At 38.2% G+C, this 16,636-nt stretch overlaps 1 protein-coding gene across 1 annotated transcript in view; it reads left to right on the forward strand.

Annotated features, from left to right (window-relative positions):
• PDZD8 (PDZ domain containing 8) overlaps window positions 1-16,636 on the forward strand; it is an 85,686-nt gene that overhangs the window by 39,971 nt on the left and 29,079 nt on the right. Inside the window, exon 3 of the mRNA XM_005899392.3 lies at window positions 2,431-2,533. Coding sequence (XP_005899454.2) covers window positions 2,431-2,533 — 103 coding nt within the window. The remainder of the gene's footprint in view (window positions 1-2,430; window positions 2,534-16,636) is intronic.

Consider the following 16,636-nt stretch of genomic DNA (forward strand, 5'->3'; position numbering starts at 1 on the left):
ACACAACTGAAGTGACTTAGCAGCAGCAGCAGACATTCCGTAAAGTATGAGGTCTTTTGTGACTGGCTTTTTTCACTTAGCTTGTTTTCAGGGTTTATCCATATTGTAGCATGTATCATCACTTCATTGCCTTTTGTTACCAAGTAATATTCCATCGTGTGTATATGCCATATGCCATATCTTATTTACCTGCTCATGACCTCATGGACATATGGGTTGTTTTCACTTTTTGGCTGTTGTGACTAATGCTATCATGGACATTCATGTCAAGTTTTTGTGTGAATGTATGCTTTTATTTTTCTTGATTATATATCTAGGAGTAGAATTTCTGGGTCATATATGTTAATTCTATGTTAACTTTTTAAGGAGCAAGTGACTACATCATTTTCCAACCCCTCCAGCAATGTGTGAGGATTCTAGGTTCTCCATATCCTCACCCATACGTCTCTCTTTTTAAATTAGCCATCTAGTGGGTATGAAGTGTATCTCATGGTGGTTTTAATTTGCATTTCCCTGATGACTAATGATGTTGAGCATATTTTCATGTGCTGATTGGCTGTTCACATATCTTCTTTGGATAAATGTCTATTCATATTCTTTGTCCATTTTTCAATCGGGTTATAATAGGTCCTTATGAGACATCTGATTTGCACATTCTGTGGATTGTCTTTGCTTACTTGGTGTATCCTTTGAAGGAGAAAAATTTTAATTTCGGTAAAGTTCCATTCACCTATTTTTTCTTTTGTTACCTGTGCTTTTGGTCTCCTGTTTTAAGAAATTGTTGCCTGATTAAGGTCACCAGTGTTTATTTTCTGAAACAAAAAAGAAATTTATTTCTTATCAGACATTTAGTTCTGTGGCTTACTTTTTGGTTACTTTTTATTACATGTTTTTAAAATTTTTTTACAGTGTTGTCAAAAATATAGAATGATTTATGGTTTTAGGGAAGGATTGCAAGAATTATGCTTTCTCATTCCTGAATCCTGTAATACTTGTTGAGAATTTGGGAGTACTAGATGGTGCGTAGCCTTCTCTGGATTGACGGTAAATCCTTCAGGTAGTTTGCTCTTTTGAACAGATGGTGGCAGCAGAGCTTTGCTGAATGAAAATTCTCAATTTTTAAGCCTAGTATTTTTGAATTATGAAGATTTTTAATGCTCTTGGCAATAAATTGTTAGGCAGTAAGTTTAAATTTCCATTTAAGATTAAAAATTATTTAAATTTAGGAACTTTTTTGCTATGAGTTTATTCTGACTTTTCAGTTTATGAAACCAGTTTGTGAGGTATGGGCATGGTTTTCTTCAGTTCTCCAACCTTAGGCCATAATTTTCTCTTAATACTCTAAGGTCTTTTATCCACTTTTCTTTCATTATCTCACTCCTATCCCTATGATCTTTGTGTAGAGATAAAGTAATAGAGTAACAGTCAAAATGGTGATTAATGCTAAAGCTATTTGCAAACTTACTCCTAAAACACATTGGCAGACTCACATTCTGACTTAGGAGATATGTAAGATAGAAGTTGAACATGTGGGTAACATTTTTTTCCTTCAATAAGAAAAACTGCTTTATATCATCGCAAGATTGGATTCAAGATTTCCTTTTTAGATCTAAATATTAAACAGTAAAATTAAGTGGTGCAGTTATTCTGTGACGGTTGTTTTCAGCGTAATAGAAATAGTAAACATATATTGAGCACTGACTGTTCACTAAGTGTAGTCACTCAGTCTTGTCTGACTTTTTGAGACGCCATGGACTGTAGCCCACCAGGCTCCTCTGTCCATGGAGTTCTCCAGGCAAGAGTACTGGAGTGGGGTGCCATTTCTTTCTCCAGACTGTTTGCTAAACACTATGCTAAATGCCTTATGTGCATTGTCTCTTATTCTCACAACAGCTGCTTCTAAGAGGTAAGTTAGTGTTTTTGGCCTGAAGTTTCCAGAGGAAGACATGAGTTTAGAGAAGTTAAATCATTTGCCCAAGTCACATTAATGGATGGAGAGTGTGTGTGTGTGTGTGTGTGCACGTGTGTTCATAAGCGACTGTATTATACTATTTTATGTGTACTTAATTTTTACAGAGATGGTATCATACTGTATATATGCATCACTTTGCAACTTATTTTTAAAATTCAACAGCCTGATTTGAAAATCTATAGCATTTGCTACTATGTATAGATGTCTGATCAATTTTTTTAACCTCATGAATAGATACTACTTTCTTTGAATAAGCTGCTTAGAAACAGTGTGTCCTACAGTTTCATCTGATTTTTCATTTTATTTCACTTTTCTTCTAGAGCATATACCAAGCGTTTAATTAAATTTTTTTCTCTGTTAACAGAGCAATTTATTAACTTTTGGTATAATGATCAGGAAGAAACAGTTTAATACATATAATTGGTATAATAGTCCCTATATTTTATTTTATACTTCAGATTACTTATTTTTGGATCTTATGACACTGAAGCAAATATTCATTGCACACTTGAACTGAGTACTGGTGTTTGGGAAGAAAAGCAAAGGAGTTCTATTAAGACGGTAAGATAAATTTGCTTAGTTTTACATCTGTATGAAGTTGATATTCTTATAAGTGTTTTTTTAATATTTCTGTATCGAGTTATTTTTAGTCATTTGCAAATAATTATGAACAGCTCTTATTTGTCTTTTTGTAATGCATCCATAATAAAATGAATCACTTAAAGCTATAATATTAATTGCTTGCTTGCATCAAAAACCTTGTTTGACTAATTTCATAACTTTAGTTGTTTCATAGTTGTGGGATCAGAGGGAAATAATTCTGAAAACATTGAAAAGTATGTACATTCAGAGCATTCATTCATTCATTCATTCATCGGATATTTTGTGAGCACTTACTTTGTACCAGGCACTGTGTTAGCTGCTGGGGAAACAGTCTCTTGTCTCTCAAGACAAGAGACCCTGTTTTTGTTGTGCTGTCCCGGGGAGAGGTTTGATACTCGTCTGCCTGCACAGACAAAGAATTACAAGAGGACAGGGGTAAACCTGCAGAGAGATCAGATCAGTTAAGAGGCATTTAGGGGAGGCGTTGGCTACTTTAACTAGGTGGTAGCCAAGGCGATGGAAAGAAGAGAATGGATTTGGGACCTACATGGCATCCGGTCCCACCACTTCATGGGAAATAGATGGGGAAACAGTGGAAACAGTGTCAGACTTTATTTTTCTGAGCTCCAAAATCACTACAGATGGTGACTGCAGCCATGAAATTAAAAGATGCTTACTCCTTGGAAGGACAGTTATGACCAACCTAGATAGCATATTCAAAAGCAGAGACATTACTTTGCCAACAAAGGTTCGTCTAGTCAAGGCTATGGTTTTTCCAGTGGTCATGTATGGATGTGAGAGTTGAACTGTGAAGAAGGCTGAGTGCTGAAGAATTGATGCTTTTGAACTGTGGTGTTGGAGAAGACTCTTGAGAGTCCCTTGGACTGCAAGGAGATCCAACCAGTCCAATTTGAAGGAGATCAGCCCTGGGATTTCTTTGGAAGGAATGATGCTAAAGCTGAAACTCCAGTACTTTGGCCACCTCATGCGAAGAGTTGACTCATTGGAGAAGACTCTGATGCTGGGAGGGATTGGGGGCAGGAGGAAAAGGGGACGACAGAGGATGAGATGGCTGGATGGCATCACTGACTCGATGGACGTGAGTCTCAGTGAACTCTGGGAGTTGGTGATGGACAGGGAGGCCTGGCGTGCTGCAATTCATGGGGTCGCAAAGAGTCAGACACGACTGAGCGACTGATCTGATCTGATTTGGTGTGTGAAGGACTTGGAGTTCTGGTTCCTTTTTTGATCTCTCTCAAAAGAACCTGTCACCTAAATTGCAAAGAGTTTGAAAAAACTGTAAAAGCATTTTTAAAATATTTTAAGTGCTATAATTAAAAATAAAAACAGTGCTTTAATCTCATTATGTTTTATTTGGACTTGTCTGTGTTCTTTGGGTTCCTAAATGAGTAAAAATTGTCACTAGTTATTAGCTAATTTGTTTTCAGAGTTAAGTTGGTGTTTTTGAATGTTCTGCATAGCAGTTTTAGTAGCAGTTATGTCTTGCTTCTAGGAATTTGCATGAATCTAGTAGTCTATTAAAGATTTCAGAACATTTATTCAAGATATTGTCTACAAAATTTCTTCATTAAGCCCATGAAGTTACACAATGAAAGTAGAATCCCAGAATTTTATGGCTGAAACAGAGAAGGAAAAAAAAGTCAGTGTCCTAAAGGGACCCTCAGACTGTTTAAAAAAAAAAAAAGGTTTATTAAGCATATACTGAGATATTATGGATTTAGTAATAATAAAATTGAAGAAAGTAGGGAAAACCACTAGACCATTCAGGTATGACCTAAATCAAATCCCTTATGATTATACAGTGGAAGTGAGAAATAGATTTAAGGGACTAGATCTCATAGACAGAGTGCCTGATGAACTATGGACTGAGGTTCACGACATTGTACAGGAGACAGGGATCAAGACCATCCCCGTGGAAAAGAAATGCAAAAAAGCAAAATGGCTGTCTGGGCAGGCCTTACAAATAGCTGTGAAGAGAAGAGAAGCGAAAAGCAAAGGAGAAAAGGAAAGATATAAACATCTGAATGCAGAGTTCCAAAGAATAGCAAGAAGAGATAACAAAGCCTTCCTCATTGATCAATGCAAAGAAATAGAGGAAAACAGCAGAATGGAAAAGACTAGAGATCTCTTCAAGAAAATTAGAGATACCAAGGAAACATTTCATGCAAAGATGGGCTCGATAAAGGACAGAAATGGTATGGACTTAACAGAAGCAGAAGATATCAAGAAGAGGTGGCAAAAATACACAGAAGAACTATACAAAAAAGATCTTCACGACCCAGATAATCACGATGGTGTGATCACTGACCTAGAGCCAGACATCCTGGAATGTAAAGTCAAGGGGGCCTTAGAAAGCATCACTATGAACAAAGCTAGTGGAGGTGATAGAATTCCAGTTGAGCTATTTCAAATCCTGAAAGATGATGCTGTGAAAGTGCTGCACTCAATATGCCAGCACATTTGGAAAACTCAGCAATGGCCACAGGACTGGAAACAGTCAGTTTTCATCCCAATCCCAAAGAAAGGCAATGCCAAAGACTGCTCAAACTACTGCACAATTGCACTCATCTCACACGCTAGTAAAGTAATGCGCAAAATTCTCCAAGCCAGGCTTCAGCAGTACGTGAACCGTGAACTTCCAGATGTTCAAGCTGGTTTTAGAAAAGGCAGAGGAACCAGAGACCAAATTGCCAACATCCGCTGGATCACTGAAAAGCAAGAGTATTCCAGAAAAACATCTATTTCTGCCTTTATTGACTATGCCAAAGCCTTTGACTGTGTGAATCACAATAAACTGTGGAAAATTCTGAAAGAGATGGGAATACCAGACCACCTGATCTGCCTCTTGAGAAATTTGTATGCAGGTCAGGAAGCAACAGTTAGAACTGGACGTGGAACAACAGACTCGTTCTAAATAGGAAAAGGAGTACGTCAAGGCTGTATATTGACACCCTGCTTATTTAACTTCTATGCAGAGTACATCATGAGCAATGCTGGGCTGGAAGAAGCACAAGCTAGAATCAAGATTGCCGGGAGAAATATCAATAACCTCAGATATGCAGATGACACCACCCTTATGGCAGAAAGTGAAGAGGAACTAAAAAGCCTCTTGATGAAGGTGAAAGAGGAGAGTGAAAAAGTTGGCTTAAAGCTCAACATTCAGAAAACTAAGATCATGGCATCTGGTCCCATCACTTCATGGGAAATAGATGGGGAAACAGTGGAAACAGTGTCAGACTTTATTTTTTGGGGCTCCAAAATAACTGCAGATGGTGACTGCAGCCATGAAATTAAAAGACACTTACTCCTTGGAAGAAAAGTTATGACCAACCTAGATAGCATATGGAAAAGCAGACATTACTTTGCCAACAAAGGTCCGTCTAGTCAAGGCTATGGTTTTTCCTGTGGTCATGTATGGATGTGAGAGTTGGACTGTGAAGAAAGGTGAGTGCCGAAGAATTGATGCTTTTGAACTGTAGTGTTGGAGAAGACTCTTGAGAGTCCCTTGGACTGCAAGGAGATCCAACCAGTCCATTCTAAAGGAGATCAGCCCTGGGATTTCTTTGGAAGGAATGATGCTAAAGCTGAAATTGCAGTACTTTGGCCACCTCATGCAAAGAGTTGACTCATTGAAGAAGACTCTGATGCTGGGAGGGATTGAGGGCAGGAGGAGGAGGGGATGACAGAGGATGAGATGGCTGGATGGCATCACTGACTCAATGGACGTGAGTCTGAGTGAACTCCGGAAGCTGTTGATGGACAGGGAGGCCTGGCATGCTGCGATTCATGGGGTCGCAAAGAGTCGAACATGACTGACCACCTGAACTGAACTGAACTGAACTGAACTGAGTAATAAAATTCCAAGAGTGCTTTTGGAACCCCAGACTGCTCCAAAGTTACTTTTAGTCTGTTTTAAGGTAAGATCTGTTTAGTACATCAGTAGTTTTTTGCAGGAATGAATTATTGTGTTTTTAAAGTTGTGTTTAATAAGTTAGATATTCAGCTGTTCACATTTAACTCTTGGTGGCAGTATAACTAATCCTATGATTATTATTTGGTAGCCAGTATTTAAGAAAGCTTTCTCTTTTGTCTTCATTATACTAGTGAATAAGTACTTTTGAACTGTACTACCTAGCTGTTTCACAGTAGCAGTAGGGGTACTTTCTGGAATTTCTAGAATAGTTTGTTATTCTTCATAGCATTTTAAAAAAGAGTTCTCAATTTTTTAAAGAGGTACATAAACATATTACCATGCTTTCAAAAATTTTGACTTTTAATGGTTATGTGGTATTTTTATGGATGTCCCTTTGACTTTTGAATTGTTGCCAGCTTCTCTATGTAGTAATTGTGAACATTCTTATGTAAAAAAATTGAGCACTGTGAAATTCTTTTGGAATAATTTCAATGAGTATGGGAAAGGAGGGAGAAATAAAGCTGAAAAGGGAGGATGGGCTGACCCCCGGAGTTTGAATATGTGAAAGTAATTGGGAGCATAGGATTTGGGACATGGGAATGCAGTCCATAGGGCTGCAAAGAGCTGGACACGACTGAAGGACTGAACTGAACTGAACTGAGTGACAGGGTCAAAATAGATTTTTATAGGAAAACCTCCCCTTTCTCTTGTGGTTGTTCATGCCACCTTTCCTTTGTACATCTCAAACAATTTGAAGCAACTTCTCAGAGAAAATAGCCAGGTTTACAGTTTGTTCTCAAATAAATAAATATGTGAAAACCAGCATTGTTTTGTCTAGATATGAAAGGGTCCTAATTTGCCACTGCTGTTGGCATTTTCAGTTTCCTTTATTATACTTGCAAAGATATGAGATTAGACAGCTTTAATATTTTGTAGCAAAGGTTACTGAAACTTTAATCTTGAGTCATAATTTTAGATCTTAGCATATGTCATAGGTAGTTTTGGGGAAGGAATTCTAGGTTAGTAATTACATCTGGTGTCAAAAATGGCAGCAGCACTTAAGTGTCTTCAGGCATTAAATCACGTGTCTGAATTCAATAACCCTAGGGAGGAGAATCACAGTGTTTCTCAAGACTACATAAAGCATTACAGAATAGGATTTGATAATTTGAGATACATTGCAAATTTGGCTAGAAAAAAGTTTATCATTAAAAAATAAATGTGCTAAAAAAAGTATTTGAAAGAAACTTAATTACGTGTTTTAAATATGCCTTTGAGTTTTTCAAACCTTTTTTATTTTTTTTTAAATGAATTTTATTTATTTATTTGGCTGCTCTGGGTCTTAGTTGTAGCATGTGGGATCTAGCTCCCTGACCAGGGATCAAACCTGGGCCCCCTGCACTGGGAGCTCAGAGTCTTAGCCACTGGACCACCAGGGAAGTCCCTCAAACCTTTTTTTAAAGTGTAATGTACCTTATGCTCTGAAGTTGGGTAAGATCAATAATAAATGGAAAGTTTTGAATTTTTGGTATTTGCACAGATATTGGAGCTGGCGATGGAAGTGGAACAGTTGTAATGCAATAGGTTTAAGTCCTAGCTAAATCTAATGAATAGTGGCTTAAGTAAGAAAAGAACTTAATTGTCTTGTGAAATTTTTCTTAATTTGGGATGTCAGAGAATAATTTAAAAGAATAATTTAATAAATACCCTGCATAGAAGCTACTTCCTACCATATTAGAAATCTGAGGAAAGTTTGGATCAAAATCAGACACTCATTTCGGTGCCCTGTTTGTTAGCTTATTTGCACAATAAAAGAGCTCATAGGGTAAATGAAGTACTTTATGGTAGCCTTTGTTCTTTAAAAATAATAAGTAAAGATTCCTCATGAGATAGAATGAAGAATAAATTGGAAATTAGGCTTAAACAAAAATTAGAGGATCATCTTGCAAGTGATGACAGTGTCAATACTAAAAATGTATTTACTTGCACCAGAAGAGACAGGACACTTTATGATTTATTTCAGTCTGTTGCACTATACAGGTTTGGTGACGATAGTTTGCTTTTTTACTAAGGAACAAATTTAAGGAGTTTTCAGATTTTAAAAAAGTTTCAGGCCATGATATTTCAGTAGGAAACGATGAAGACAACAGTATAGCTCAGCTCTATTGACAATACAGTTAACCTGACATCTATTAAACATGGAACTTCGCAGGTGGTGCTAGTGATAAAGAACCCACCCACCAATGCAGGAAACCTAAGACACACTGGTTCGATCCCTGGGTCCGAAGATCCCCTGGAGAAGGGCATGGCAACCCACCCTAGTATTCTTGCCTGCAGAATCCCATGGACAGAGGAGCTAAGCAGGCTATGGTCCATAGGGTTGCAAAGAGTCAGACATGACTGAAGCAACTTAACATATACACATATTAAACATGTTGATCACACATAATCATTATTGTGTGCATGGTAAAGCAAACAGATCTCATAAATGTCACTTAGACATACATGGTTTTAAAGAAGGAGAGATCTTGAGTCTTACCCTCCCAGAATTAGAGCTCACTCATCCTTGACCACCCACTTGCTTTACCCTTACTCCTGGACATAAGATAGTTATCTGTAAATACTCTTTTCTTTTGCTCTCTCTCAACTATCCTGTCCGTGCCGTCCATGTCTTCTCTTCCATCAGTTATCTAAACTGCCACTGGAGTCTTCAAACATTGTTTTATTCTTGGTGCAACGTGAAATTCTTGAGGCCATTTGGGGAGAAGAGAAGAAGGCACCATGAAAATGAGCTGTGGAACCTCTGAATGTGGAAATTCTGGGGTTGAGGGAAAAGCAGCGGGGGCCTTTTGGCACCCGGCTGTTCAGTCTAGCTTTCCCTTGTTCTCCATTTTGAATAAAAATATGAAAGGAGTTTTAATTTTTAAAACAAGCTTTTTAATGTACATTTTTGATACTAGCCCTATTCCCTCTCCTTCCAGTCTACCAGACTATGCCCTGAGACCCTTGATAGCAATTGTCTCTTGTAAGATTTAAGTTTTCCCTTCTCTAATTAGAGATAGAAGGTTAAAAATCTAAATAACTGTTAAGGCAGTCCATCCACATAAATATGTCACTATCAAACAGGAAGAAAGAATATCGATTTCTTCCTTTGAGGTGATGAAGAATTAGCAAGGAATCTTCTCTGGATATATAGTAGATGGACAAGAGAGAGCTACTGTTACAGTCACATGTTCAGTATGAAAAGCAGAAGAACTTAATGTCTTATTAAGCACTTATGTAGCCCAGTATGTAGATGCCATAGAGAACCATTAAAGACATTAGGAGATGTCATGACATTTCAGATTTGTCTGAAAAATAAGAAGTAATAAATTCCTGAAAAGCATTCTGCTAACCACTTGGGGAGAGTCCATAAATAATAATTTGAAACTCTTAATCAGAACGAATGTATTCCTTTTAGAGGGTTATGTGTTGTCAGCTGGCACCTTGAAATTGGCCACTGCTCTAAGAAGGGCTTTAGATAGGATCAGCCACATCCAAAATCATGAAGTCAGAAGTCATCTAGAGTCTAGACTTTATCTTTTTGTTTTACTTGATTGGTACTTTTCCTTCTCTCTACTACCGCTTCCCTATCAAAACCTCATTTTTTAAAAGGATTTGATTCTGAGAGATAAATAATTCATATCAGATTCCCTTTCATTTTCTTTTAACCTACCCTTAGAATTAGACCCCCAGTTCGATTCCTGGGTCAGGAAGATCTGCTGGAGAAGGAATAGGCTACCCACTCCAGTGTTCTTGGGTTTCCCTTGTGACTCAGCTGGTAAAAAATAATGCCTGCAATGCAGGACACCTGGGTTCAATCCCTGGGTTGGGCAGATGCCCTGGAGAAGGGAAAGGCTACCCACTCCAGTATTCTGGCCTAGAGAATTCCATGGACTGTATAGTCCATAGGGTCTCAAAAAGTTGGACACAACCGAGTGACTTTGACTTTGACTAGAATTAGAGAAACATTTGACGAGATGATGCCTACTTTCTAAGAACTGTCAGTGTAGGAAAAGAAACATGTAAACCAAATATGTCACGTAAGTAACACTTCAGAGTCTACGAAATACTGGATTCTTTTACCATATATAAAGAACCAAAGTCTTTTTGCCCATAGGATCTGTTCTTGTTCCCTCAAATCCCACTACCTCTTAACAAAAATTAGACTGTGTGTGGTAGTCTGATAATTAGGAGACAATTCGGGAGTGGTGTTAGTGGGATTATTTTAGACCAGAGGCAAGGAGAACTTTGAGACTGTGGGGAGATGGAAGTTGAGTGGAAGAGCCTTCCTAATAAGGTCAGCCATGTTTAATTGCCAAAGATTGAGCTTGATAATCTGCCTTAATATAGACTCCAGTGAATCTGCTACTGGAGATCAGTGGAGAAATATCTCTAGAAAGAATGAAGAGACAGAGCCAAAACAAAAACAACACCCAGTTGGGGATGTGACTGGTGATAGAAGCAAAGTCCAATGCTATAAAAAGCAATATTGCATAGGAATCTGGAAGGTTAGGTCCGTGAATCAACACAAATTAAAAGTGGTCAAACAGGAGATGGCAAGAGTGAATGTCAACATTCTAGGAATCAGTGAACTAAGATGGACTGGAATGGGTGAATTTAACTCAGATGCCCATTATATCTACGACTATGGGCAAGAATCCCTTAGAAGAAATGGAGTAGCCATCATAGTCAACAAAAGAGTCCAAAATGCACTACTTGGATGCAATCTCAAAAACAATAGAATGATCTCTGTTCGTTTCCAAGGCAAACCATTCAATATCACCACAATCCAAGTCTGTGCCCTGAGTAGTAATGCTGAAGAAGCCGAAGTTGAACAGTTCTATGAATACCTACAAGACCTTTTAGAACTAACACCCCAAAAAGATGTCCTTTTTATCATGGGTGACTGGAATGCAAAAGTAGGAAGTCAAGGGATACCTGGAGTAACAGGCAAATTTGGCCTTGGAGTACAGAATGAAGCAGGGCAAAGGCTACTAGAGTTTTGCCAAGAGAATGCACTGGTCATAGCAAACACCCTCTTCCAACAACACAAGAGAAGACTCTACACATAGACATCACCAGATGATCAACACTGATATTAGATTGATTATATTATTTGCAGCCAAAGATGGAGAGGCTCTATACAGTCAGCAAAAACAAGACCGGGAGCTGACTGTGGCTCAGATCATGAACTCCTAATTGCCAAATTCAGACTTAAATTGAAGAAAGTAGGGAAAACCACTAGACCATTCAGGAATGACCTAAATCAAATCCCTTATGATTATACAGTGGAAGTGACAAATAGATTCAAGGGATTAAATCTGATAGAGTGCTTGAAGAACTATGGACGGAAGTTTGTGACATTATACAGGAGACAGTGATCAAGACTATCCCCAAGAAAAAGAAATGCAAAAAAGCAAAATGGCTGTGTGAGGAGGCCTTACAAATAGCTGTGAAAAGAAGAAAACCAAAAAACAAAGGAGAGAAGGAAAGATATACCCATGTGAATGCAGAGTTTCAAAGACTAACAAGGAGAGGTAAGAAAGCCTTCCTCAGTGATCAGTGCAAAGAAATAGAGGAAAGCAATAGAATGAGAAAGACTAGAGATCTCTTCAAGAAAATTAGAGATACCAAGGGAACATTTCATGCAAAGATGGGCACAATAAAGGACAGAAATGTATGGACCTAACAGAAGCAAGGAGATCCAACCAATCCATCCTAAAGGAGATCAGTCCTGGGTGTTTATTGGAGGGACTGATGGTGAAGCTGAAACTCCAATACTTTGGCCACCTCATGCGAAGTGTTGACTCATTGGAAAAGACCCTGATGCTTGGAGGGATTGAGGGCAGGAGGAGAAGGGGACGACAGAGGATGAGATGGCTGGATGGCATCATTGACTTGATGGACGTAAGTCTGAGTGAACTCCGGGAGTTGATGATGGACAGGGAGGCCTGGCGTGCTGTGATTCATGGCGTCGCAAAGAGTCGGACACGACTGAGCGACTGAACTGAACTGAACAGAAGCATAAGACATTAAGAATAGGTGGCAAGAATACACAGAAGATCTGTACAAAATAGATCTTCATGACTCAGATAACCACAGTGGTGTGACCACTGACCTAGAGCCAGACATCCTGGAATATGAAGTCAAGTGGGCCTTAGAAAGCATCACTATGAACAAAGCTAGTGGAGGTGATGGAATTCCAGTTGAGCTATTTCAGATCCCAAAAGATGATGCTGTGAAAGTGCTGCACTCAATATCCCAGCAACTTTGGAAATCTCAGCAGTGGCCACAGGACTGGAAACGGTCAGTTTTCATTCCAATCCCAAAGAAAGGCAGTGCCAAGGAATGCCCAAACTAGCGCACAATTGGACTCATCTCACACGCTAGTAAAGTAATGCTCAAAATTCTCCAAGCCAGACTTCAACAGTACGTGAACTATGAACTTACAGGTATTCAAGCTGGATTTAGAAAATGCAGAGGAACCAGAGATCAAATTGCCAACATCTGTTGGATTATCGTAAAAGCAAGAGAGTTCCAGAAAAACATCTATTTCTGCTTTATTGACTGTGCCAAAGCCTTTGACTGTGTGGATCACAATAAACTATGGAAAATTCTGAAAGAGATGGAATACCAGACCACCTGACCTGCCTCTTGAGAAATCTGTATGCAGGTCAGGAAACAACAGTTACAATGACATGGAACAACAGACTGGTTCCAAATAGGGAAAGGAGTACGTCAAGGCTGTATATTGTCACCCTGCTTATTTGATTTATATGCAGAATACATCATGAGAAATGCTGGGATGGATGAAGCACAAGCTGAAATTAAGATTGGTGGGAGAGACATCAATAACCTCAGATATGCAGATGACACCACCCTTATCGCAGAAAGTGAAGAGTAACTCAAAAGCCTCTTGATGAAAGTGAAAGAGTAGAGTGAAAAAGTTGGTTTAAAACTCACCATTCCGAAAACTAAGATCATGGCATCTGGTCCAGTCACTTTATGGCAAATAGATGGGGAAACTGTCCTAGACCTTATTTTGGGGGGCTCCAAAATCACTGCAGATGGTGACTGCAGCCATGAAATTAAAAGAGTCTTACTCTTTGGAAGAAAAGTTATGACCAACCTAGACAGCATATTCAAAAGCAGAGACATTGCTTTGCCAACAAAGGTCCATCTAGTCAATACTATGGTTTTTCCAGTAGTCATGTATGGATGTGAGAGTTGAACTATAAAGAAAGCTGAGCACTGAACAATTGATCCCTTTGAACTGTGGTGTTGGAGAAGACTCTTGAGAGTCCGTTGGACAGCAAAGAGATCCAACCAGTCCATCCTAAAGGAAATCAGTCCGGAATATTCATTGGAAGGACTGATGTTGAAGCTTAAACTCCAATACTTTGGCCACCTGATGTGAAGAATTGACTCATTAGAAAAGACACTGATGCTGGGAAAGATTGAAGGCGGGAGGAGAACTGGACGACAAAGGATAAGATGGTTGGATGGCATCACCGACTCTGTGGACATGAGTTTGAAGAAATTCCGGGAGTTGGTGATGGACAGGGACACCTGGTGTGCTGCAGTCCATGGAGACGCAAAGAGTCGGACACGACTGAGTGACTGAACTGAACGATTCTTCCTCTACTTCCAGAGTGAAGGTTAGGGCCACTGAATACAGGAAGCATTTTGTAGAAGGAAGCTAGTCATTTGGGAGAAAATGCAATGTATATGGAAATCTTTCCTGTCTAGTATGAAGATGCTAAACAAACATAAAAGAAATGGAAACAGTAAATGCATTCTCAACTTTCAAAAAGCTTTTGATGAATATCCATACTATAGGTTCCCAAATCATCTAATTACTAGGAGAATATTTTGTCACAGATTTGCCTTAAGGATAAGGGGAAACAGGGTAAAAATGATTGGATGTAATATCCTGGATGATTGAGTTCAGGCCTTTGAAGAGTTTTCGCAAACAATAGCACTCTCCAATAGAAATAAAATGCATGCCACTTAAGTAATTTTAAATGTTCTTGTAGCCACGTTTGAAAAAGTAGAAATTAGCCAGTAAACAGTTTTAGTAATCTTTTATTTGACCCATAAACCTAAAACATTGTCATTTCCGCATAACATAAAATTTAAGGAGACTTTTTTTTTTATAGTCTTTGAAATGTGGTGCAGATTTTACAACTACAACAGATCACAATTCATCCTAGCCACATTTCAAGTGCTCAACCATGTGACTATATCTGACAACACAAATATAGAGAAAGCAGCTCAGCTTTGCACATATCATTAAACTTCTAGAATGTGCCCCGTTAAGAGGTACAGAATTGAGAACACGCTCTCAGGACAAATGTGTAAGAAAGAATTCCAAACTGTGCCTAAAATATGTGAAATCTAGGTTCCCTAAAGAAATAGACAGTTATATCGTACCTCCAGAACAAGACAGCTTTTCATTAGAGTGAGTGTCACAAAGTGAATATGCTTATTTTAAAGCTGTGAAATTCTCAGAATAAGTTGTTTGTACATTTCTGTTTTCTGTAATACTACAAATTTATATTTGCTAGATAATCTAGGGAGAAAGAACTAAAGTTTACATGGAAGTGAGGTAGCTATATAAAGATAAATGGATGGGAAAAAATTAATGTTCTTCAGCTGAAAAGACAAATGCGGGTGAATGATTAATGGAAGAATATAAATATAAAAAGTAAACAATAGAATGATCAAATTTACGGAGTCAAGGAACTAAGTCTATGGGTCTGTGAAGGTAAATCTCATAGCCCTGATGATAATCAGATGATAAATGCTGAAAGAAGGGTGCTTAAAGGTCTCTGGTAACACTGCACACTGCGTACATGCTGAGAGACCTTGCAGGAGCACAAATATGTTCTGTTCTATTTACGCTATGTGTCCTGCACCTATTAGAATTCCTGGCATGTTGCAGTCGTTCGGTGAGTGTCCTGGGAGGGGACGAAGAGGATTGGCGGCCTTCATGGCTCCATACTTCTCACAGGACACAAACTCACTACACTCGTACCTTCTGCTGGAAAAATCTGCTTGATGCTCCAGCCTCTAGCCTCTGCTAATAATATTATAATTCCTCCCTATGTTCAGCAAGAGCTTCTAAAACTCCCCACAACTTAAAGGGAAGTAAGGCTAGTAAAATGTAGATCCCACAGTGTTTCTTCCAAACTTTCAGCATGACTTAGTCACATTTCTGTCTCCTTTCTCCCTTCAGGTCTATCTATGATGCATGTTTTAAGCAAATAAAAATATTTAGGTCAAGGATAACCACAGATTTACTGCTCAGTATTCAAGAGGCCTGGTTTTTAGAGTGAGGAATTTACACATGTGGCACATAATAGTATAATGGCATTATTAAGAATACCAGAACTTCTTATCTAATGTGTGTAGTTCAACATATCCTGAAATAAAATGACTGGGATCTAAAATTTTACTTGCCTCGCTTCTTTCTTAGTTTTGGAGAGTTTTAGAAGTTCATGCTGAATATTATATGTCCATGAATTGTGTGTACATACAAACTGTTGAAAAGAGCTCCCTAAAGAACTGTGATTTTAAGTAAGAACATAAGAGACAAATTTATAAACACATTAAGGTGGATACATCAGAGCTGGCATTTTGGTGTGTTTGTTTAAGGCCAGATGCCTTGCAGATGGTATTTTTTGGCGCTCCTGTTTAACCATTTGCCATTTACAGTCTTAATCTTGTCGAAAGGAAGAGAAAGATTAAAACAAATAAAGCTTTTTTGAAAATGTCAGTTTTTATGAAAACTCTGCTTTAGTTCCATTTGATAATATTTATGAATTCAGTAGGGACTCAGTGAAATTTTAACCATATATAACCCTCTATAATTTGGCTTCTTAAATAAACTAAATACCTTTGAACTTTAGTAGTAAATACTATTTAGCATTTCCACTTTTAAGTTCATCTTCGTTAGAAATGAAGGATGCAGTTTTCTGTCTCATGTTTTCTGTGTTTAATATGATTGTGAAATCCTGTGTAAAGAATAGGAATTTAGGTTAAAATACAGAAGTATCTCCAAATCAAGTCAGTATAAAGCATTG

The sequence above is a fragment of the Bos mutus genome, chromosome 26 (assembly GCF_027580195.1).
Source record: "Bos mutus isolate GX-2022 chromosome 26, NWIPB_WYAK_1.1, whole genome shotgun sequence".
Lineage (NCBI taxonomy): Eukaryota > Metazoa > Chordata > Mammalia > Artiodactyla > Bovidae > Bos > Bos mutus.